A 26,561-nucleotide genomic window follows, 5' to 3' on the forward strand; every position below is an offset into this window, starting at 1 on the left:
AACCTCAGATAACAATGGGGTGAAATTAAGCTCATAAAGCTAAGATAGCTGACTTGGGACTCTTATCCCTAAGTATTTTATGGAACCCGAGCACCACGCAAAAGGTGTGGTTGCTTTAATATCCTGAACCTCTGATTGTGTTAGAGTAATGTTCATCACTTCTGATTTGTTAGCGTTCATTTTAAATTTGACAGTGAGCCAAAGTGGTCTAAGAGTTTAGCAACTGCTGGAAGACCAGAATGTGGATTAGTAATCACAAATAGCAAATCATCCGGGAACGCTAAAGACTTAAATTAAAATCTCCTGCATCTATAACCCTTAATATCTGTCTCTTGTCGAATAGCTGGCAAAAGAGTTTCCGCTACTAAAATAAATAAAGTGGGAGAAAGGGGACATCCCTGCCGGGTACCATTTTTAACCTCAAAGGTAGGGAACAATGTCCTGTTTATTTTGAGTCTGGCGTGAGGTTGGCCATACAGAGTGAAGATTGCATCCACAAACTGTGGTGGGAATTGGAACCTCAGTAAGGTCTGCTTTATAAAACACCTGTCCACCCGGTCAAACGCCTTCTCGGCATCCACTCCTAGCAATGTCAGTGGGATCTTGGTTCTGTGGGCCATGTGGACAATGTGAAACAACATGTGTGCATTATTCTTCCCTGCCTGGGACAAATCCCACTTGGTCCGGTCCCACTAATGACGGAATGTATGTTTTCATTCTAAAGGCCAAGAGTTTAGTCTAGATTTTCAGTTCAAGGTTCTGAAGTGAGATAGGCCTATAAGCTGCCGCAGAGTTGGAGATCTTTTCCTTCTTTGGGGATCACATGTGCCTCCTGTGTTTGTCTGTGTATAGCCCCATTTAGGAGATCATTGCATAATGTGCATAAGTGTGGAAAAAGTATGTCAAAGAATGTTTTATAGTACTGAAGTGGAAGGCCATCAGGGCCTGGGCTCTTCTTCAGGGAAAAACTGTTAACAATGATTTTGATTTCCTCCAGTGATACTGGCTTTACTAATTCTTGTGCTGCTTGGTGATCTAATGTAGGGAGATTCAGAGTCCTCAGGAAGGATTCTATAGCCAGATCTCTAGAAGGACTAGCTATTCGGGGATCTGACTGCTGAAAGTTATATAATCCTGCATACAAGGTTTGAAAAGCTTTAGCGATGTCTGGTGTTACTTTCACAACCTGACCTTGGGCACTTTTAACCGCTGATATATGCAATAGTGATTTCTTTTTCTTAATCATACAGGGGTCTGGAGTAATTGTGGTTCACCGTTTTTCGATACTTCTTGGTGCAAACACACGACCTCAGGTTGTTGTAGATAGTTCCTTTTATTGTTTATATATAGAGGTCACAACACATTTTGGAGTTGAAAACACTACTTTTCCAAGTCTGGAATAAAAAAACAACGTCCTCTGTGCAGACAGCGCGTTTTTCTCAGCTGTCTAACCACATGCCTACACTAGAGTTGTGCCTATGCATGCAAAACACAAAAAGGTGAGCATAACTTATATTTCTTGTCAATCATTTCCCCCGAAAAACTATTACCCTATGAGCGTCTCTCCCCTCTCTGCCACAATTGCTTTTCTTAATCATAGAAGACATCAGTCGGCCACCTTTATTACCATGTGCATATATCAGCTGTTGAAAGTAAAGGTAACGTTTGGAAGATCTAAGGTTAAGATGACCTTAACTCTCTGAGGAGTCTTAGCTCTTCCTGCACCTCCGTTGCCCTAGATCTTTTATGGATGCGTTCAATAACTGCTATCTTTTTAAGCGTGTTATCAATATCTTTCTGGGCTACTTTCTTAAATCTAGAGCCCAGTTCTAGGAAAGCGCCTCTAATATAGGCCTTGTGGGCCTCCCGGACAGTAGGGAAGTTAACCTCCAAGGACTTATTATTTGTGAAAAAGTAATCTAAGTGGTGATTTCTTGTTTCCCCTTTCTTCTTATCTAAAAGTGACTCGTTGAGTCTTCAATTCCATGACTTAGGGGTTAAAGCATTCAATGTTATCAAGGTCCAGCGGGGAGCATAATCAGATACGGTGAAAGACCCTATATTTGACTTCTTCAAGGCCTTTAGTAGGGTGCTAGATAGTAGAAGATAGTCCAGTCTTTGATAACTGTTATGGGGTGCGGAATAAAAGGTGTAGTCCTTAGTGGCTGGGTGATGGGTTCTCCAAACATCCACCAGGTCTAGCTCCTGGAGCTTTCTCTGCAGTTTTCTCTTGGGGTGAGAAAGCTTCCACTATCTCACGGCTGTTGGAGGCAATTTTGTTTAGCCTCAAGTTAGATAGAGCGAGCATCTCTTGAGCCCTTTTTAGGAGACTGATTTTGGTCTCGTTCGTGGGTGTGAATTTCAAGCAGTCGTCCACGTAGAAATCTTTTTTTCACAAAGGATCTGACATCTGACCCATACTTTGCTTCACCCTCTTGTGCTGAATGTCTGAGACCATAGATAGCGACTGCAGGGGAGGGACTGTTTCCGAAGATGTGCACTCTCATTCGGTACTCCACAATGTCTTCATTAGGGTCGTTGTTGCGGTACCAGAAGAACCTCAAGTAGTTCCTGTGTTCTTCCTTGACGAGGAAGCAGTGGAACATCTGTATGTCAGCCATAAATGCTACGGAATCTCTGCGGAAGCGTAGAAGTACCTCCAGAAGTCTGTTTTTGAGGTCTGGACCAAGACAGTAAGACATCGTTTAGTGATGGTGCTTGAGTCGAATACTACTCGTATCTGCCCTGGTTTTTTGGGATGATACACTCTGAAAATACCACTCCTCTGAGTCTTGGATCGTAGGTGCCATTTCTGCATGGTTGTTCTGGTATATTCTTTCCATGAAGGCAAAGAAATGTTCTCTTGTCTCTGGCGTCCTCTGAAGTTTGTGCTTGAGGGAGATGAATCAACTGTAGACAAGTTCTTTGTTGTTAGGTAAGCGTTGTCTCCGGGGTTTAAACGGTAAAGGTGCGAACCAGCTTTTTGACTTGTCTTTTACTATTCCTTGAGCCATGATATCCAAGAACAGCCTGTTTTCTATGGACATTGCGACCGTGTTGTCTTCTTTTGTCCTATGGAAAACTGTGCACCCTAAGGGATCTTGCTCACCATCGCAGGCATGGTCTTCACAGAAGGAAACTGCTCTGACATGGCTGGTATAGGGAAGGATGTCCATTTTCAAGTGTGCTGGTGAGCATACTGTTGACTGAGGTCGACTTGTGTGCTCCTACCACACAGACGTATCCTATGATGACCCATTCTAGGTCAAGTCTCTGGGCATATGGAGCATTTTGGGGACCATTAATCTGTCTTCTAGCCTTGTGAACTTGTAGTATGTCTTTTCCAAGGAGCAAGACTATTGGGGCTTCTGGGTCCAGCTCCGCTATCAGGTGAGCTATACTCCTCAGGTGGGGGTGGTATGCCTCTACCTCTTGTGTAGGTATCTCAGACTGGTTGTCAGGAATGTGATTGCACTCCAGTATGGTTGGCAGGGACAAGCAGGTCTGATCATCTATGTGCTCAACCTTGTATCCAGTTGCCTTCCTCCCCGCCGTCTCAACGGTACCTGCACATGTCCTTAAAGAGTAGGGAGAACTGTGCCCTACGATGTTGAAGGTGTCGAAGAAGGTGGATTTAGCTAAAGACCTATTGCTTTGATCATCCAAGATTGCATATATCTTGATCGCCTTATCTCTGTGACTGACCGGGTAAACTCTGACAAGGCAGATTTTTTAGCAGGACTTCCCTCCTGCGAGGCCTTTACAGATCTCCGTACACTGAGAAGTGACTACTTGGGTATATATGTCAGTGTCTATCAGCATTCCGTCATGTTCCTCTGCTTGGGATGATACCTGAGAGGGTGGTTCAGGGTGTAAAGCCGTTTTGTGTTCTGTGCTACCGCAATCTGCGCATGACACATTGACCTTACGGTTCCTGGCAAAGTATGCTGTTGTAGTGCAGCACCTGAAGCAGATGTTGTTTTCTTTGAGGAACTCTTTGCAATCCTCTAAAGACTTCTCCCTGAAGGCTCTGCATTTTAGTAGAGAATGTGGTTTCTTGCACAGGGGGCATTCTTTGGTAAGATCTTTGTGTTTGTTTTCTTCAGAAGACTTAAACGTCCTGTAAGGAGAATCTGTGGAGGAAACGTTAGTTTTGTGGACTGCCACTGGTGTTTTATGAGGATGACACTAGGGGTAGTGGGACATGACAATATAAAGTCAAAACTGGGATCATTTCTGATCCTTGCCTGTTGAGTAACAAAGTCTACAAACACCACGAAGGGGGAAATGGTACATTATGATCCTGTTTATAATGAGAACCATGCATGATCCACTTCTCCTGAAGATTATAAGGGTGTTTTTGGACAATCATATTGACACCTCTGGGGGTGTCCAGGAATGCTAGCCCTGGCAGATCTCCTTCTGCCTAAGCAACCTGTACCTCTCTTAACAAGTCGCTGAGTTCCCTGAGCTTCTGGTGACCCCTACCCACTATTCTGGGAAAATTATCAATTCTCTTAAATAAAGCAGTTTCTATAGCTTCTATTGACCCATAACACTCAAGTTTTTCCCACACCATCTTTAGGCCTTTGCCCGGATAGTTTATGTTAATGTCTCTGATTCTTTTGGCGTGTTCAGCAGACTCTCTTCCAAGCCATTTTACCAAGAGATATAACTCTTCACTATAGGAAAGATCACAGTATATTATGGCATTTTGGAAGGAGGCTCACTATGCCCTGTAGTTCTCAGGGCTATCGGTGAACTTTATAAGTCCTTTGGTAACGAGCTCCCATTTAGCAAAGAACTTGGCAAAGTCCATGGCGGCCTGGTTGGCGCCAATACTACCCGGTGTGTCGTTGTTATGCTGCATGTGTGGTGTATCACCATACCTTTTAGGGATTTCTGGCTTAGGGCAGTCTGTATAATACCGCTCTGGCGCGAAGGATGTCCCTTTAAGTCGAAGTGAAGGTTGCAGCTTTTGTTCTGTAGGCGGTCAGCATTTAGTTTTTTCGCATACCGTCCTGCTTGAAGTACTGCGATTCAAGGTAGGATCTTTGGCACTGTATAAGCTGGCTGATATACTGGATCACAGTTGTCACCTGTCTTGGGATGCTGATGGATGTATTCTGAGATGCGCTGTGCAGGATCTTGTTGATCTAGATCTGGTCCGAGTACTTGACTGTGTTTCTCGGATTCGGGGAACTCCAAAGCTTCTAGGAACTCTGCTTTGGTTACTGCGGCGGCCGCTTCTTTCTCTGCGACAAGTTTTTCCAGTGACACTTGCAGGAGTACTCTCTCCTTTTCTAGTAACGCTCTCTCTATTTCTTTTGATGCTTGCAGGCGTGCTGTTTCTTCTTCCAGTGATGCTTGCAGGTGTGCTCTTTCTGTTTCTTGATCTGCTTGCCTTAGCTTTAGTTGCATGTCTTGTGCAGCAAAGGAAGACCTTACTTTTGCTACTTCAGCTTCTGCACGTGCAAGAGCAGCCTTTTCTAAAATTGAGGATTTGCTAGAGCAGCTTGCTCGTGACCTGGTCCTGTATGATGATGCCCGGCTAATGGACATTGTGTGCCTGTTTGCTGGCTGCTTAATGTCTCTGTGCGGACTCAGTCTATGTAGAAACAGACTTCAGCGTGGTCTGGATCATGTTACACTTGCCTTGTGACTGTATGGCAACTGCTGCAATCTTGTACGCAGGGCCGCGTGTGGGATGGCGGCTCCGTATAGTCAGATCCACTATCGCTGGTGACTAGCTTCTGTTTTACTGTTCTGTCTTCATACACGTTCGCAAGTAACTATAAACCCACCACAGCAAGGCCTCTAGGGCCTAAGTGCAAATGAGCACACATCTCCCCCAACTGAGAAGGTAAGGAAAACCTCAGGGACATTGTCCTCTGGCGAGACAGTCCTCAATTGTCCTCAGGTGTTGTTTCTTTCTGGGCGAGCGTGCTCTAGGCGCCTTCCTCCATTGTTCTACTCAAGGCAGAGGGGGTAATAGCTCTGGGTCTTGTACACGGAGCCACGACAGAACTTCTACAGGTGGTATGTCCAATTGGTTCCAGACTCTCTCCAAGTCAGAGTCAGAGCACTACTATCATTATTTGATACTGTATCTATCTCTAGCAGCCGTTAGAATGCTGGCTGTGTCCACATACGAAAGTAGGCCACATATGACATTCCTTGGTGCTTTATTAGGCTTCGGTTTTGGGCGAAGAGCCCTATGAATTCACTCAATAGTGATAGACGCTGCTCTGTCTGTTTCCAACAGCTCCGAAAACAGTTCCCTAGCTATGGTTGGTAGTTCCTCTGCTGGCAATCCTTTTATGCGGATGTTTTTCCACCTACTGCGGTTCTCTTGATCCTCTATGAGGGTTAATGCTTTGTTGATACTTTGTTGATACTACGTTGATACTACCTCCACTGCGGGCACCATCTTTGCAGCTTTATATGGAGAGCCGGAGCTAGACTTTTTCCAATATTTCTGCAGTTCCATCTGTGCTTTCTGGGTCTTCTGCGTTCCAGGAGTGTCCCCACTTCTTTCTCTCCCGGTTCTGAACATTTTTGGCAAGTTTTTCGCTAGAAGTGGCAGTATTCCAGTGTGAGTGCGACGGAGCTGCAGGATCAAGCGGCCATCACAGAAAGCGTTCAGGCTCCGCCCCCGTTCCCAACTTCATGTTAATGCTGTAAGGAGACCTGTCTCCATACAGTATCAAACTGTAAGGGCTTTGCGGAGGCAAAATTAGTTAAGTCCGAAGTCTTGCAAGGCTTCAGTGAAGAACTTTGGGCTTCAATTCTAAAAAAAAATAAAAAATTTAAATCCAGTAAATTCGGTACCGAGGTACCAGCCGATTCCAAAGCCGACTTTGGATTCCTGTTTTAAAATGTTTGTAAAGTTGTAGAATTCACTGAAGTCTCACGCATCTTTGGACTTAATGAATTTTGCTTCCGTGAAGCCCATACATTTTAATGCTGTACAGAGAAAGGTCTTCATACAACATTAAAATAAATTTGGGGAACTAATCGACTTTGGATCTTGGATCCGAGGCTTGATTCGCTCACCCCTAGTCTCAATGTATAGCCCTTATCTCTGAACTCCTCACAGACCGCAAACTTTCAATTATGCCATATTTTTAGCAGTTTGACATATTGTTCATAATGCAGGAGCAATAAGGCATCTGCCTTATAACTGTCTGAAAATGACCTTAGTTAATGCATTATATAAGGATTATAAATTTATATTTAATTTGGATTACATTTTGTATAAAGGCATGGAAAATGTAGATTGTAGTGTTCATGACAGTTGTTTGTTCTCTACAGGTCTTTTGTTACAATGGCAGGCCAGCATCATGGAGATACAGTGCCTGTATTAGATGTGGACAAGGTGAATTTCATACACACACCATGCTGCAAATGGACATTGGCTTCAATACTTCTTGGAGGCACGGCCATCAGTGTCACTACAGGACTATTAATAAGTAAGTGTGATCAGATTTTTCTTATCCTAAAGGAAATGTGTCACAAAAATTATTTTCTGCCAGTTAAAACCAGAAAGTAACACATCCTTTTCTTCTAATCTGTTTTTTATTTTCTGATTGCAGATTTTTTTTGCTCAATTTACTGAATGTGATTATGGGGGCAGGCATCTTGCCTGAGCTTTTCTTAACAGCATTTAGAAAGCATTAAGAAAATTGCTTTATGGCAGCCCCATGGTTCATAAACAATGGTCAGGAGGGGACCTCACTAGTGATGATCAAACATGCTCGGCCGAACACCTGTTTGGCTCGAGTATCTCGATGCTCGGCAAATGGCGGTTCTCGGCCGAGGACTGCATGTGCTTGAAAGCCATGCTCGAGTCTCCTCCCCGCACGTTTCTTGGCTGCTACACAGAAAATAAACGTGCAGGTAAGTACTGCCCTCACTGTAATGCCAGTAGCCATGTTGGCTACTGGCATTACAGTGATTGGCTGGCCGGAATGCGTCATCGGGTGCTATATAGCACCCGATGAAGCATGTTCGGCTCATTCGTAGTCAGGGAGAGCTGACCATAGGAAGGGACAGAGAGTGTAGGGAGCGTAATTAAATATTTTTTTGTACAAAAACATTTGGGAGACTCAAAAGTCCTTGCAAAGACTATTGTGTGTGACAGCAGCAATATAGGTTTGTACCGCAACCTGCGCTAAATTGCTCAGTCTTAGGCCTCATGCACGCGGCCGTTGTTTTGGTCTGCATCTGAGCCGCAGTTTTGGCTTCAATGGGGCCGCCAAAGATGTGGACAGCACTCCGTGTGCTGTCCGCATCGGTTGCTCCATTCCGTGGCCCCACAAAAAAAATATAGCGTCCTATTCTTGTCCGCGCTTTGTGTACAAGAATAGGCAGTTAGATTAAAGGCTGTCCGTGCCGTTTTGCAAATTGCGGAACGCACACAGATGCCATCCGTGTTTTGTGGATACGCGATTTGCGGACCGCAAAACACACAACGGTCGTGTGCATGTAGCCTTAGGAAGAGCTATGCATAGGAAGGGACAGACAGTATAGGGAGTGTACTAGGAAGATTTTTATACAAAAAACTTTTCAGAGATCCAAAAGTCCTTTTAAGTACTATTTTGTGTGACAGCAGCAATATATATTTTTAGCGCATCCTGTTTAAAGTGTGCGCATCCCTAAAATATCAGTGACATCCAGTGCACTTTTTCCGTAGACACTGTGAACAGTAACATTACCTGTGGTACCTGTCCTGTATAATTTTCCTAACCACAAATACCTTAGTAAAATGTTTTGCGCATACACTTCCAAATCCTACGCTACTGTATGTGTGACATACTTTCAAGCATATATCACATTTAAAATGAAGGTGAGCAGTAAGGGACGGGGAAGTGGCCGTAATGCTGATGGTGCACGCAGAGACCATGGCCCTGGGTGCGGAGAAACTGTGCCTGCTGCCAGAGCACAAGAAAAACAATCATCCACAATACCTAGCTTCATGTCCCACTTTGCAGGGTGGCGCACCACTTTTGAAGTCAGACCAGTGCAACCAGGTGGTCGGTTGGATTGCAGCAGATAATGCTTCCAGTCAGTTAAGCACCACCCTGTCTTCCACCAAGTCCAGTCTCAGTAGCCAGGAGTCTGGTCAATGCAATTCTCACCCTGATCCTCCTTCCTCCCACCATGTACAAGTAGTTAAGGGTTTGAAACCGCGCTGCTAATGATTCAGTCAGACGCTACACAAGTGAAAGAAACAGGGTATTAGCCTTCGTCCTCCTCTCTCAAGGGTTCGATCCTCCTCAGACCTATTGTGATATGCCAATGATCTACCATTGTCTGTGAGTAGAATAAAACCTTTTTTTATCAACAACTAAGAGGGTACTTCACTATATGCCGGTCATTTAATCCTACAGAGGAGGCGGTCTGAGGAGGATCGAACCCTTGAGAGAGGAGGACGAAGGCTAATACCCTGTTTCTTTCACTTGTGTAGCATCTGACTGAATCATTAGCAGCGTGGTTTCAAACCCTTAACTACTTAACTTTTGAGTGTGAATACCCACCACACTACACCGGAACCAGCAGCGCAAGTAATTGTCTGTGTTCTGGGACACAGGACTGACACTTTCATTTTGTTTTATCCCACCATGTACAGTCTGGCCAAACAAGTGATCCCACACTCGGATATTCAGAGGACCTCTTTTCATCGCCATTATGCCATTACTTGATTTGGCACGCTGGAAGAGGGACATGAGATCTTGTGCACTGATTCCCAACCTCTTCAGCATCCACAGTCACAAGAACATGATGGTGGGGAATGGCAATTAGTGTTTAATGAGGAGGTTGATGATGAGACAGAGTTGCCAAGAGTCAACCGCAATTACTGTCTCAAGAGGTTGATGAAGAAGATGAGACACAGTAGTCAATCCCTGAGGTTTTGGTTAGGTCAACAAATCAGGAGGATGATCAGAGTGAGGAAGTGGAAGAGGAAGTGGTGGACGATGAGGTCACTGACCCAACCTGGGAAGGTGGAAAGCCGAGAGAGGACAGGTGAAAAGCCGAGAGAGGGAGCGACCTGCAGCACCGCAACAGTCTGGAAGAGGCAGTGGGGTTCCAAAAGGGAGAAGGCGGGCCACACCAAACAGGCCCGCAAATGTTCCATGGAGCACCCCCTTGTCGAAATCTCCCTTGCCAAGAGGTAGATGTTCCACAGTATGGCGCTTTTTTGAGAAAAATGCGGACAACAAAAGAATAGTAGTTTGCAACCTGTGCCATAAGAAAACTAACAGGGGCGTGAACACTGGCAACCTCACCACCACCAGCATGATCCGCCACATGGCATCCAAGCATCATAATAAGTGGGATGAACGCCTGGGTCCACAGTCTGTGTCTGCGGGTCACACCACTGCCTCCTCTTCCACTATGTTACGTGCTGGCCAATCCCTGTCAAAGGCGCAGGCCTGGATGCCTCCCACCCTGCACCTGGACCTTTGCAAGCACCATCAGCGACCACATCCACTTCCGTGTCCCAGCGCAGCGTCCAAATGTCCTTACCCCAGGTCTTTGAACGTAAGCGAAAATACCCAGCCACCCACCCACAGGCCATAGCACTAAATACGCAGCTTTCCAAATTACTGGCCCTTGAAACGTTGCCATTTAGGCTTGTAGACACTGATGCCTTCCGCAGCCTGATGTCGGCGGCCATCTTGCGTTACGCAGTCCCCAGACGCCACTATTTTTCAAGGTGTGCCGTGCCCGCCTTACACTAACCTGTGTCCCATAACATCACACGTGCCCTGACCAACGCAGTTACTGGGAAGGTCCACTTAACCACGGACACATGGACAAGTGCATTAAGCCAGGGACACTACATTTCCCTGACGGCACACTGGGTGATTGCGGGCCCTACGTTGATCAGGGTTTCCGCCAGCACCTACGTTAGTGGCTCCAAACCCCACTTCTCCTCCTCCGGCTCCTCCTCCACTTCCACCTCTGATTTATCCGCATGCAGCACGAGTCAGTTATCAGTTGGTAGTTGGAAGCAGTGTAGCACTGCAGTGAGGAAGCCGCAACAGGCCGTGCTGAAGCTGATTTGCTTAGGGGACAAACAGCACACCACCACAGAGCTGTTGCAGGGGATTAGAGACCAGACTGAGCTGTGGCTCTCGCCACTCAACCTAGAACTAGGCATGATTGTGTCTGATAATGGCCGTAACTTGGTGGCGGCTTTGGAGCTCGGCAAGCTCAGACACATCCCATGCCTAGCCCATGTGTTCAACCTTGTGGTTCTGCAGTTTCTAAAAACCTACCCCAATTTGCCTGAGCTACTGGTGAAGGTGCGCCGTTTGTGTGCACATTTCCGCAAGTCATCGACAGCTTCAGCCAGCCTGCGCTGCAGCAGTGCTTGAAATTGCCAGCTCACCAGCTGTTGAGCGATGTGAGCACGTGCTGGAACTCCACGTTCCACGTGTTGGCCAGGCTTTGTGAGCAGCAGAGGGCAGTAGTGGAATACCAGCTGCAACATGGTCGTCACCTTTCCAGTGAGCTTCTGCTAATTACAACCAAGGAGTGGGCATGGATGTCTGACCTCAGTGAGGTTTAAAGAAACTTTGAGGAATCAACACAGATGTGAGCGGCGATAACACCATTATCAGCGTAACAATCCCTTCTGTGTCTACTCAAATTCTTGCTGCTCACAATTAAGGACGACGATCTCTCATTCCTCTGCTAGAGAGGACGAGCAAAACGGTGCAATACCAGAAGATCCTTGTTGAAAAATTGCTCCAAAACTTTCCATCTGACAACGCTGGCGACAGAGTCCATAGTTCCTTGGCCAACCAAGGAGGGGGGACAAGGGGAACACACAGCAGTTCCAACAGGGGCAGGGCAACACTCTCCAAAGCCTGGGACAGTTTCATAACACCCTCACCGTGTCAGCGTCCTCAATGATCCCTCAGTGCCCTACAACTACTGGATGTCCATGCTGTACACGTGGCACAAAATGGCGCTCTATACCTTGGAGGTTCTGGCCTGCCCTGTAATAAATTCACAATAAATTTGCGATTAGAATATTCAACACTATTCGCGAATACGACTATATAGCACTATATTCTAAATATTTACAATAAATAACAAATAACAAATAATTCTCGAAGTGGTAAAATTCGCGATTCGAATATTCGTTCTCAACACTAGTCAAGAGACGTCTGAGAGAAGCTAACATCCCGTACTCTATGCGCTATCGTGCCAAGCTCAGAGTGGTGGACGGCGACAGAGCGGTCTTCTTTACTTCCCCTGGAGAGGTCTCCGAATGGCTGGCCCTGTGGCGAAGAACTCCACGATGCTGAGGTACCCGATACATCTAGGGACTGGTCACCAAACTACATCAGCGGACTGGTTTGCTTTCATTGAGTGATATGTTAGTTGTAATTCTTCCATAACTCCTCCCTCACATCTTGCCTTACTTTTGCTAATGACACAGGGCTTAGTTATATACAGTGCCTCGCAAAAGTAATCACCCCCCTTGACTTTTTTCGTATTTTGGTGCCTCACAACCTGGAATTAATATGGATTGTTTTAGGATTTGCATCATTTAATTTACAGAACATGCCCACAACTTTGAAGATGTTTTTTTTTTTTATTTATTGTGAAGCAAACAACAAATAGGACAAAATAACAGAAAAAGTCAATGTGCATAATTATTCACCCCCCTAAAGTCAATGCTTTGTAGAGCCACCTTTTGCGGTAATCACGGCTCCAAGTCGCTTTGGATAAGTCTCTATGAGCATGCCACATCTTACCACTGGGATTTTTGCCCATTCCTCCTTGCAAAACTGCTCCAGCTCCTTCAAGTTGGATGTTTGCCCTTGTGAACAGCAATCTTTAAAGGGTTTCTACCACTTGAATATCACATATTTGGTGTTCAGACACTAGCGATTCGCTAGTGTCTGTTCTTGCCTACAAGCTAATTATCACATTAATCCGGGCTGCCGATACCTCAAAAAAAGCACTTATATCTTTATGCAAATGAGCCTCTAGGTGCTATGCAGGCGTTTTTCTAAGCACCTAGAGGCTCCGTCTACCTTGCATTTTGCCGCCCTGCGCCTCGCTCCAGCACGCCCATCTCTCACTGTAATCGATCCTCCCCCTGCTTCAGCCTTCCGAAATCCCGCGCCTGCGCCGTCCGTCGCGGCATTCGGAGGCATTCGGCGCAGGCGCAGTCAATGTCTGACCGCTTGCTGCTGGGCTTCGTCTGTCCCACGGAGCTCTGTGACGTCATCGGCGCAGGCGCAGTTGAAATGTCTGAGCAGGGAGCGGTCAGACATTGACTGCGCCTGCGCCGAATGCCTCCGAATGCCGCGACGGACGGCGCAGGCGCGGGATTTCGGAAGGCTGAAGCAGGGGGAGGATCGATTACAGTGAGAGATGGGCGTGCTGGAGCGAGGCGCAGGGCGGCAAAATGCAAGGTAGACGGAGCCTCTAGGTGCTTAGAAAAACGCCTGCATAGCACCTAGAGGCTCATTTGCATAAAGATATAAGTGCTTTTTTTGAGGTATCGGCAGCCCGGATTAATGTGATAATTAGCTTGTAGGCAAGAACAGACACTAGCGAATCGCTAGTGTCTGAACACCAAATATGTGATATTCAAGTGGTAGAAACCCTTTAAGTCTGACCACAGATTTTCTATGGGATGGAGATCTGAGCTGTGACTAGGCCATTCCAACACATTTACATGTTTCCCCTTAAACCACTCAAGTGTTGCTTTAGCAGTGTGTTTGGGGTCATTGTCCTGCTGAAAGGTGAACCTCCGTCCTAGCCTCAAATCATGCACAGGGTGGTACAGGTTTTGCTCAAGAATATCCCTGTATTTAGCACCATTCATCTTTCCCTCAACTATGACCAGTTTCCCAGTCCCAGCTGCTGAAAAACATCCCCACAGCATGATGCTGCCACCACCATGTCTCACTGTGGGGATGGTGTTCTTTGGGTGATGTGTTGCGCCAGACATAGCGTTTTCTTTGATGGCCGAAAAGTTCAATTTTAGTCTCATCAGACTGGAGCACCTTCCTCCTTACATTTTGGGAGTCTCCCACATGCCATTTCGCAAACTCACAATGTGCCTTTTTGTTTTTAGCTTAAATTAATGGCTTTCTTCTGGCCACACTGCCATAAAGCCCAATTCTATGGAGCGTACCGCTTATTTTCGTCCTATGTACAGATACTCCAGTCTCTGTTGTGGAACTCTACAATTATGTGACTTCTGAAGGTAATTGGTTGCACCAAAGCTTTTTTACGGGCTTCCTAACAAAGGGGGTAAATACATACACACATGCCAATTTTCTGTTTTCTATTTCTAAACAATAGTTTTATTTATATATTTTTCTCATTTCACTTCGCCAACTTAGACTATTGTATTCTGATCCATCACATAAAATTCAGATTAACAAAACATTGAACTTAAAGGGCTTCTACCACCAGAAATACTGTTATGTAGCTGACTGACATTAGCGATGCGCTAATGTCAGCACTACATAACAGTATGTTTCTAACATTTGTCCCTGCTGCCGTTTTTGTAAAAAAAAAAAGCACTTTTATTATATGCTAATGAGCCTCTAGGCGCTATGTGGGCGTAAAATCAGACTTCTGTCTTCGGCACAGGCGCAGTGAGTGAAGACCGCTTTCCTGATGCCGGCTTCCTCACCGTGACGTAGTCGGTGCAGTGAGGAATCCGGCACCAGGAGCGCATCATTCACTCTCTGCCCCTGCGCTGAAGACAGAAGTGAACGGTGCAGGCGCGGGATTTCATCAACGATGCGGTGGACCGTGGCATCAATCAAGAGGAGCTGGGAGGGCAGAACAGGGGACCTGGGCGGGATAAAGCGTGAGTAGACGGAGCCTCTAGGTGCTGATTTTACGCTCACATAGCACCTAGAGGCTCATTGGCATATAATAAAAGTGCTTTTTTTTTTACTAAAAGGGCTGCTGGGACAAATGTTAGAAAAGTACTGTTATGTAGTGCTGACATTAGCGCATCGCTAATGTCAGTCAGCTACATAACAGTATTTCTGGTGGTAGAAGCCCTTTAAGGGTGTAATGTACCAAAATGTACAAATGTACCAAAATGCTAAAAAAGTCAAGGGGGTGAATACTTTTGCAAGGCACAGTATATACAGCTAAGTACAATGGGTACTCCATCTCTGCAGCCCGTATGCCTCTGCAAACTAACATAATAGGCAGGGGCATCCCGGACTTACTGGCCTAAAGTCTGAAATAAGAATTTATTACAGTCCTAACATTTAGAAAAATAACGTTGGAGAACTTAGATTGTTTACAAGTTTAGTTTCTTTGGTTCTGCAATAATTATGTTCTGTTCATTGTTTGCAGTTATTCATGTAGCAATGTTACATGCTAATAAATCCACTGCGCTACACCTCACCTCTGATCACATATACCTGCTTTTGAATCCATGGCTGAGCTAAAAATACTATCGTGGAATGTTAGGGGACTGGGGACACCCCAAAAGAGATCTATGGGGCTTGCTTTCATCAGGCATTCTAGCCCACAAATTTTTTGCCTTCAAGAGACGCATTTTATTGCTAACACATCTCAAGTAATAAGGAAACCTTGGGTTTAATGAGCCGCACACTCATACCATACTTTTTCTTCACGATGAGTGTCCCTGTTAGTGCACAAACAACTGTGCTGGGAGGTGAAAGACCTAGGCATTGATTCAGAAGGCAGATATGTCTTTGTTCACTCTATAATTGATAATGTACAATATGCATTAATAGTAACTTATAACCCACCCCCAGTTTCCATGCAGGTTCTACACATGGCTGCTACATTTGCAGCCATTTATCCACAAGCTAGGGTCTGCATGGGAGATCTCAATCTGACGTTAAATCCCTCTCTTGACCGCTTTATGGACAATGCGGATCCAATAACCGCAGAGAATCTCTCACGACTCAGCAGGTTTCTGATGGAATTTAGATGGTTGGACCTCTAGAGAGCTAAATATCCCATAGACAAGGTATACTCCTGCCACAGTAGCGGACATAACTCCCTAACCCATATAGACTATATGTTAGGTAATGAGACAGTGATGTTAAACCTTTGCGCGATAAAATACCTACCCAGGGGGATATCGGATCACTCACCGATACTGGGCACTCTGATGCGGGGGACACCCCTTCAATAATGTATAGGATGAATATACATCCATTCTGGCTAAACCTCTTGGGATCAGCAGATGGAATCCCTTACCAGTTACGAGAGTTTCTGGAATTGCACACAAATGAGTCTAATTTAGCACTAGTGTAGGACACCTTAAAGGTATTTCTTCGAGGGTCTTCGCACTCCAGCATTTCTTTTATAAAAAAGGATACTAAACGTTCAGAGGTGGAGCTGGAGTCCTTATGTACTACACTAGAACAGCAATATATTAATCACCCGACAGACGCCAATAGGACAGCTTGGCTTCAAGCGGGCAGACAATATTTAGCAACACTTAGGGACAAAGCCGATAGAAAACTATTCTTCATGAAACAGACAGCATTCAAACTGGGAAATCAGTCAGCTAAATTACTGGTTCAATTAGTTCGTCATAATTCTCCCTTCTCAATGATTTTAGCAGTTAGAGACCCTGCAGGACATTTAAACAAAACGCAAGAGGCGATTCTCTCCACATTTACACGCTTCTACCAAGATTTATACAGATCTAGCATAACAGCGACTGAGGCGGAGATAGCTGCATATTTAGAGGGCATATCCCTACCTACTCTTACTACAACACAACATAACCACCTAGACCAACCAATTAACTTAGAAACACAAGCAATATCAGACCTTTAATAATGGGAAATCCCCCAGCCCAGATGGGCTCCCTAAAGAAGTGTATGCTAAATATGTGGAGGTACTAGCCCCTCAATTGTTATCCCCCCTCCAATTCTCCTTGGAAAGGGGACTATTGCCAAAGACTTAGATGGAAGCCACTATTGTACCTTTACTTAAACCTGATAAGGACCCTTTACAGTCTGGTTCATATAGACCCATAGCATTATTAAATGTAAATTACAAAAAAATTGACCAGAATTCTGGCCACTCGTTTAAATAAGGTAATCCTATCATTGGTCCATCTGGATCAGACGGGATTCATGCTCGGAAAATCCACCACTGAGAACATCAGGCTGGTCCAGGTAGTTACGCAGGTGGGGTTCTCCTTAAATGAGGATTGGACCTTGGCTTCATTAGATGCTGCCAAGGCATTTGATTCTATGGGAGGGACCTATCTGATTAACTGCCTGAAAGGGTGTGGGTTTGGCCCACAATTTCTCAAATCGATTACTATCTTGTACAGCAACCCAGTCAGCAGGCTATTGATCAATGGAGAGTTATCTGGAAAATTTCCTCTCCATAGAGGTACGAGACAGGGCAGCCCTCTGTCACCACTCCTGTTTGCACTGGCAGTTGAGTCTCTTCAATCAGGGTGAGGAGCAGCGGCACTATATCCGGGGTGTCCATGGGAGAAAGAGAAGTCCGTATCGGACTCTATGCCGATGGCAGGATTTTATATTTATTGTCACCTGACACTTCCCTTAAAAATGCAGTGGTTTTGATAGATGAATTTGGGGAGTATTCGGGCCTACGAATCAATTGGGAGAAATCGGTCTACTTGCCTCTGGGTAAGGCAAGTTGGTCAGGCCCTCTGTCACGGATGTAGTAGGGGAGAATACCAAAAGACAACAAGAAGGAAGGGGAAAGACACTAGGCCTCACCGCTAGGGAAGGAAAAGGGTCACCACCTATAAAACCCTGCTCCTGGCCTTAACTCCTATCCATATGGGCACCTCTGGATGGTAGAGATGCCCATACACAGGAACCTAGAAAACCCTGGTGACTCTTGGATGCCCTAAAGATAATGACAGGGCAGAGACTACCAGTTCCTTTCCTGGTGAAGCAGAACACTTAACTTCTGAGGATGATAGACGAACAGGACTCCAACAAGAACCATACTCCAGCTCTTCCAAAACCAAATGAAGCTATCCCAAGCAAGGAGTGATGGGTAAAGTCAGACTAAATAGGGAGAGGTAAAGGTCACATGATCCACACCTGAACAGGAGGTGTGGACATACCAGCAACACACAGACAAAGCGAAATTAAAAGAGGCTATCAGATCACTAATGTGTAGATAATCTTTCAGACCTTCTGAGGCCTGTCACAGATGTGACACCCTCTCCATGTGGAAAGATTAAATATAGTAGATTAAAAGTAGTAGATACATTCAAATATCTAGGGGTACACATTACTAAAAGATATTTACCCCTTAAAAGATTATATACGAAACAAGCTCCAAAACTGGAAAATATTACCCATCGCGGTGGCAGGACGTATTAACCTAATTAAAATGATTATACTTACCAAGGTATTATATGCCCTTCAACACTCAGAGGTTCATATACCTAAATCGATATTTAGGGAAATAGACTCTTTGACTAGAGTTTTTATATGGGAAAGATCACGTGCTAAACTAAGTCTAGACACATTAAAACAGCCAAAAACAGAAGGAGGTATGGCTTTACCAGATTACTATATGTACTATTTAGCAGGTCAATTGAGGCTTATTAGAACCTGGTATACTGCGGAGGACTTAATATGGTCGGTCTTTGAAATGCCTCCTAGATTCCAGAAACCGCTGCTGCTGTATAGGCTGGCACAAACGATCTGGAAAGAAGCGAAATTAATGACCCAGTTTAAGGGTGTTGTCTCAGATATACCTCTGTGGGCCAATCAATCGATGACAGGCAGGTGGCAGAGATTAAAGCTCTTGGTGACATATACGATCAGGATGCATTAATGACGTTTGAAACACTGGGAAGGGGCTAATGTACCTTGTAACGTACACCCAGAAAATGTCACATTAGGAGTGAGAATTCTATTCAGTATTGTTGCAAAAGTGTAAAGCATCCAGCAGTCGGGAATAAAATCCAAACATTTTACTTAAAGGGATTATCCGATTCTTTGTAACTGATGACCTATCCTCTGGATAGTGAAGAAAGACCGGCACTCACTGTAGTCTTCAACACAAAAGATGATGTCTTTATTGGTCATATACAATAATCTGTGACGCGTTTCGGCTCACATCAGGAGCCTTTCTCAAACATATGGATATGGATGTGGCATCCATATCCATATGTTTGAGAAAGGCTCCTGATGTGGGCCGAAACGCGTCACAGATTATTGTATGTGACCAATAAAGACATCATCTTTTGTGTTGAAGACTACAGTGAGTGCCGGTCTTTCTTCATTATTTATGTGAGATTGTTATCTCGGATGCGTGCCCAACGCCATTTCATCAGAGTGCCGGCTGATCACTACTAGTGATGAGCGGGAGGTGCCATATTCGATTTCGCGATATTTCGCGAATATTCGATTGAATATTCGTGTTATATTCGTCAAAAATCGAATATTCGTAATGATTCCAATTATCGCGAATAATATGCGATTTAATTAATCGCGTATTGCGATTTTTTTTTTCTTAGGCAACGTTCCTATGACTAATTGACTATGGCTAGTAGTGCTGAGCGCGAATAATCGAATTGCGAATTTTATTCTCGAATATTGTAACTTTGAGCTTTTGCAAATATTTAGAATATAGTTCTATATATTCGCGAAATGGAATATTCGTTTTTTTTTTTTTTGTTATATTTTTTTACTTTCCCACTTCCCTAAAGTAGTTCTTACCTGTCCTTTGGATTCCTGGCTTCCTGGCTGCTCCAGTCAGTGCCCGTTGCCACTTATGACGACTTCCGTGCTCATGGAGCGTCCCCATCACCATGGGAACGTCTCCATATACTAGAATGTACTGTCGGATTTGAGAATTACGTTGAAATCGCAATTCGATTAATTCAAGGTATAATAATCAAATTGCGATTTCAACTTAACACTGCTATATTCCATATTCATTAATTCTAGCCTAATATGTAATATAGCAGTGCTAAGTTGTAATCGCAATCCGATTAATTCAAGTTATAATAATCGAATTGCGATTTCAACTTAGCACTGCTATATTCCATATTAGGCTAGAATTAACGAATATGGAATATAGCAGTGTTAAGTTGAAATCGCAATTTGATTATGTCAAGATATAATAATCGAATTGCGATTTCAACTTTTTGCGTATATTCTTAATATTGCTCTAACTTCGTCTTTTAGAATATTTGTAATATTCTAAAAGACCAAGTTAGAGCAATATTAAGAATATTCGTAAATCACACATATAGATTGTAATTTAGCTAATATACTGCTATAGTAATTTTTTTAATAGTGTACATATTTTACAAAACTTAAGTTCATAAGAGGAAAAAAAAATTGAGAAAAAAAAAGGATTATAGCACTATATTAGCTAAATTACAATCTATATGTGTATTTTCAGAAAATTTTTAATATTGCTCTAACTTCGTCTTTTAGAATATTACGAATATTCTAAAAGACGAAGTTAGAGCAATATTAAGAATATTCGTAAAATACACATATAGCCTAGCCATAGTCAATTAGTCATAGGAACGTTGCCTAAGAAAAAAAAATCGCAATACGCGATTAATTAAATCGCATATTATTCGCGATAATTGGAATAATTACGAATATTCGATTTCGACGAATATAACACGAATATTCAATCGAATATTCGCGAAATATCGCAAAATCGAATATGGCACCTCCCGCTCATCACTAATGGCTAGGCTATATGTGTATTTTACGAATATTCTTAATATTGCTCTAACTTCGTCCTTTAGAATATTCGTAATATTCTAAAAGACGAAGTTAGAGCAATATTACTAATTTTCGTAAAATACACATAGATTGTAATTTAGCTAATATAGTGCTATAATCCTTTTTTTGCTCAAATTTTTTTGCCTCTTATGAACTTAAGTTTTGTAAAATATGTACACTATTAAAAAAATTACTATAGCAGTATATTAGCTAAATTACAATCTATATGTGTATTTTACGAATATTCTTAATATTGCTCTAACTTCGTCTTTTAGAATATTCGTAATATTCTAAAAGAAGACGTTAGAGCAATATTACGAAATTTCGTAAAATACACATATTTTTTTTACGAAATTTCGTAATATTGCTCTAACTTAGTCTTTTAGAATATTACGAATATAAAAAAGTTGAAGTTAGAGCAATATTAAGAATATACGTAAAAAGTTGAAATCGCAATTCGATAATTATAACTTTGACTTAATCGAATTGCAATTTCAATTTAACACTGCTATATTCCATATTCGTTAATTCTAGCCTAATATGGAATATAGCAGTGCTAAGTTGAAATCGCAATTCGATTATTATAACTTGAATTAATCGAATTGCGATTTCAACGTAATTCTCAAATCCGACAGTACATTCTAGTATATGGAGACGTTCCGGTGATGGGGACGCTCCATGAGCACAGAAGTCGTCATAAGCGGCAACGGGCACTGACTGGAGCAGCCAGGAAGCCAAAGGACAGGTAAGAACTACTTTAGGGAAGTGGGAAAGTAAAAAATATAACAATAAAAAAAAAAAAAAGAATATTCGATTTCGCTGAATATATAGAACTATATTCTAAATATTCGCGAAATCTCTAAGTTACGATATTCGACTGGCCCACCAGAATACCAGAGGATCCTTCAGTGGTCCCAGGCTCTGATACCAAAGTGAGCTACAAAGGTAAAAGAGAAAAGAAAACATTTGGAGCTGCTTTGGGAAACAATAAATTGCCATAGGGGTCTATTTCTTTGAATACATTTTTATTTATTTATTGATAATATAGGGCAGTGGTGGGCAACCTTATTAGTAAAATGAGCCAAATATCGACAAAACAGCGATTTTTATTTTTTTGAGAGCCCAATTTTTTAAACTTCAAATATATAGGAAGGTACATTGTTATTTACTTCATAAGGGTATTCCTAACCATCTGAACATACCTTTCACAATCCTCGACACTACATCTTCTTTCACTCCACAATGTTTTACCCTATAAGACGCACATAAGTTTTAGAGGAGGACAATATGGAAAAAAATATTTTTCATTACACCTCAGGTCAGACCACTAATCAGAACCTCAATGTTTGAAATCTCTTTTGAAATTTGAAAAAAAGGAACTCGGGGGTTCTGTACCAACGCAACGCTGTCTTAACAGAGTTTTCTTGAATTTTTATGCACTTGGAAAAGCCGTGCGAAGATTTCTGAATCCATTTACTGTCAGTGTCACTTAATTCAAGGTGGAGTTCTTTTCCCCACTCAGCAACCCAGGGCGGTACGCTAGAATAGCTCTCACTTAGAATCTGCCTATAAATGAGGGTGGTGCATTTATGAGGTAAATTTGGCAGCAGAACATAATTCTCCAACCATGATGGATCAGGGAGAGGGGTAAATTTGGAAATCATAAACTGCCTACAAGCATTCTCAAAGTAATTTCTTTGAATGAAATCTTTAACAAGGGCAGGTACACCCGAGAGGGCAGTATAGAAGTCGGAAGTAATCTGTAACCCTTTCAAATCTCCTAATCTGTGATGTGACATTGATAGCCAAATGTCTGATGGAGATTTAATTTGTGGGAACAGTAGTGTGGGGATAACTGAGATAGGAGCTAAGGGAGAAATCTTGTCCTGAGCAGATGTTAAGACCAAAGACTTATGGCAAATATGCAGCATTCCTCTGGTGAGTACGCTATCTACTTTGGTCCCTTCTCCTGTCCTCTCAGGTGTCCATACCCTATGGAACAATTCCTTACCCAACAGGGCCAATTCTAAATCTACATGCATACAGAATGTCTCTTGTCTGGCCAGTTTAAGCCACCTTTCCAAACTAATAGCCTGTATATAGGTTGATAGGTCAGGGAGGGAGATACCCCCATGTTTCTTTCTTCGGGAAAGAAGGCGAAAGGACATTCTAGTGCACTTCTTATCCCACAAATAACTGCTCATGATGAATTGCAGTTTATTAATGAAACTAACAGGTACCGATATGGGTAGGGCTCTCAAGGTGTACATTATCAGCGGCAGGATTTAGGTGGTGAGGACATTTTTTCTGCCTAGCCAGGTTAGGAAAGGAGAGCTGCTCTTAGAGAGAATAGAGGTGACTTTGGAGAGTAGCGGGGGGAAATTAAGACTAAACAACAACTTGGGGTCCATCGGGATCGTCACCCCCAAATATTTTATTGCTTGTGTAGGCCACTTGAATGGTGTGAGGGCTTTGACCTTAGTATGCAGGACAGCTGGGAGGGAAACGCCAAGGGTCTCCGACTTATCGAAATTTATCTTAAAATTTGAGAACCCCAAAAGTTTCGAAAATCTGCATAACCTCCAGCAAAGCCTCTTCAGGATTTGACAACAGGAGCAGTAAATCATCAGGAGCAGTAAATCTGCCTAGTTTCACTCCTTTGATCGTGGGGGATTGGCGGAACTTAAGAAGAAGCGTCTCTAGGGTGAGTACAAACAAGGTGGGGGATAATGGGCATCCTTGACGAGTACCGTTTCTAATTTGGAAGGCGTTCGATAGGGTGCCGTTGACTAGTACTCTCGCAGATGGTGCAGAGTATAGAGTATAGATAGCTCTGATGAGGCCTTCAGGGAAGCCAAAGGCTTGTAGTACTTTCTCCATATAGGCCCAGCTAACCCTATCGAACGCCTTCTCCGCATCTGTGCCCAGGAGTACAAGAGGGGACTTAGATTTGATGGCGTGGGTGATCGCATGTATGACTCTACTGATATTATGCCTACCCTCTCTACCTGCAACGAAACCTACCTGTTCTTCACCCACAAGCCCAGGGAGCAACCCTGACATCCTGCTGTTAAGCAGTTTAGCTCACCACTTCAAATCGGTGTTCAGCAGTGAAATCGGCCTGTAACTTCCACATGCTTCCTTATCCTTCCCTTCTTTATGGATAATCGTTATGTGCGCTTCCTAGGCTTGTGGGGTCAGAGAGCCACCTGTAAGGAGGAGATTGCATGCCGTGACAAAATGTGGGACTAAAATATCTTTATACTTTTTGTAATATGAGCTTGGAAAACCGTCAGGTCCGGGACCCCTGCCTGAAGGGATAGACATTAGAACCTTTTCTGCCTCTTCCGTTGTAAACGGTTGAAGCAGCTGATGTATATCGACCTCAGAAATTCTTGGGATGTTAATAGAGCTAAGGAACTCCGACGTGCGTGTCTCGATTTGCTGGCTGGTGAGGGGTATTGGGAGGTTATACAGATTTGAATAAAAGGAGCAAAACTCCTGAGCTATCGCTGGAGTATTAATAAGTCGGGGGCCTGAGGCTGATTTGATGGCTAGAATAAAGGATTTATTTCTTTGGTTCTTAATATGGTTGGAGACTAACTTAGAACCCGTATTCCCATGAAGGTATTGTTTGAAGCGCAATACGAACATTCAAAAAGTCAGTGACCTTATGCCTCAAGCACTTAAGCAGAACCTTAATGTTACTAAGACCTCCCTGAGATCAGATGTCAGCTCAGACCCCAAAGTAAATGACCCCCTCAATCAGACCTCAGATAAGAGCCCCATGCCTCTCATCATCCCCATTATCAACCATGATGCCTCTCATCATCACCATTATCATCCATGATGCCTCTCATCATCCATGATGCCTCTCATATCCCCCATTATGATTCTCATCACCTCATTGCCTTAGATCAGCCCCAAGTTTCATAAAATAAAAAAGCACTTACCTCTCCGGCTCCTGGATGCCGCTGCTCCTCACCACCCGCGCTCTGTGTTCCTCCTGCTGTCGGCTGTGCTGTGAACTGGCGTGCACAGAGTGACGTCACAGAGCACCTCACACTGTGCACAGCCTACAACCGAGGACCAGGAAGCGGTGAGTACAGAGCCTTCACTGCTTCCTGGTCTTCACCCTCCTACCTATTTTTGCTACGGGCAACGAAAATGCTATCGCACTGTACATGTGAGCCCGCACCTGGAAGAGCCAATATCAGGGGGCTAAAGAGCCGCATGTGGCTCTAGAGCCGCAGGTTGCTGACCACTGATATAGGGTAATATCTAATTACCTATCTGTGTCTATCTAATCTATGTCATATAAAATTATGTATCTATGTCATATTTATCTGTCTTTCTCACATCTATCTATCTGTGTATCTATCTCATATCTATCTATCTACCTACCTATCCCATTTCTCTCTATATATACAGTACAGACCAAAAGTTTGGACACACCTTCTCATTCAAAGAGTTTTCTTTATTTTCATGACTATGAAAATTGTAGATTCACACTGAAGGCATCAAAACTATGAATTAACACATGTGGAATTATATACATAACAAAAAAGTGTGAAACAACTGAAAATATGTCCTATTCTAGGTTCTTCAAAGTAGCCACCTTTTGCTTTGATTACTGCTTTGCACACTCTTGGCATTCTCTTGATGAGCTTCAAGAGGTAGTCACCTGAAATGGTTTTCACTTCACAGGTGTGCCCTGTCAGGTTTAATAAGTGGGATTTCTTGCCTTATAAATGGGGTTGGGACCATCAGTTGCGTTGTGGAGAAGTCAGGTGGATACACAGCTGATAGTCCTACTGAATAGACTGTTAAAATTTGTATTATGGCAAGAAAAAAGCATCTAAGTAAAGAAAAATGAGTGGCCATCATTACTTTAAGAAATGAAGGTCAATCAGTCCGAAAAATTTGGAAAACTTTGAAAGTGTCCCCAAGTGCAGTCACAAAAACCATCAAGCGCTACAAAGAAACTGGCTCACATACGGACCGCCCCAGGAAAGGAAGACCAAGAGTCACCTCTGCTGCGGAGGATAAGTTCATCCGAGTCACCAGCCTCAGAAATCGCAGGTTAACAGCAGCTCAGATTAGAGACCAAGTCTATGCCACACAGAGTTCTAGCAGCAGACACATCTCTAGAACAACTGTTAAGAGGAGACTGTGTGAATCAGGTCTTTATGGTAGAATATCTGCTAGGAAACCACTGCTAAGGACAGGCAACAAGCAGAAGAGACTTGTTTGGGCTAAAGAACACAAGGAATGGACATTAGACCAGTGTAAATCTGTGCTTTGATCTGATGAGTCCAAATTTGAGATCTTTGGTTCCAACCACCATGTCTTTGTGCAACGCAGAAAAGGTGAACGGATGGACTCTACATGCCTGGTTCCCACTGTGAAGCATGTAGGAGGAGGTGTGATGGTGTGGGGGTGCTTTGCTGGTGACACTGTTGGGGATTTATTCAAAATTGAAGGCATACTGAACCAGCATGGCTACCACAGCATCTTGCAGCGGCATGCTATTCCATCCGGTTTGCGTTTAGTTGGACCATCATTTATTTTTCAACAGGACAATGACCCCAAACACACCTCCAGGCTGTGTAAGGGCTATTTGACCATGAAGGAGAGTGATGGGGTGCTGCGCCAGATGACCTGGCCTCCACAGTCACCGGACCTGAACCCAATCGAGATGGTTTGGGGTGAGCTGGACCGCAGAGTGAAGGCAAAAGGGCCAACAAGTGCTAAGCATCTCTGGGAACTCCTTCAAGACTGTTGGAAGACCATTTCAGGTGACTACCTCTTGAAGCT

General features: G+C 43.6%; 1 protein-coding gene across 2 annotated transcripts in view; it reads left to right on the forward strand.

Moving 5' to 3' along the window:
* Positions 1–26,561, forward strand: part of TMPRSS9 (transmembrane serine protease 9) — a 239,511-nt gene that overhangs the window by 83,981 nt on the left and 128,969 nt on the right. For both annotated transcript variants that reach the window (XM_044305598.1, XM_044305607.1), the window contains exon 3: positions 7,315–7,472. In XM_044305598.1, the coding sequence (XP_044161533.1) occupies positions 7,328–7,472 (145 nt within the window). In that variant the 5' untranslated portion in view covers positions 7,315–7,327. The remainder of the gene's footprint in view (positions 1–7,314; positions 7,473–26,561) is intronic.

The sequence above is a fragment of the Bufo gargarizans genome, chromosome 1 (assembly GCF_014858855.1).
Source record: "Bufo gargarizans isolate SCDJY-AF-19 chromosome 1, ASM1485885v1, whole genome shotgun sequence".
Taxonomy (NCBI): Eukaryota; Metazoa; Chordata; class Amphibia; order Anura; family Bufonidae; genus Bufo; species Bufo gargarizans.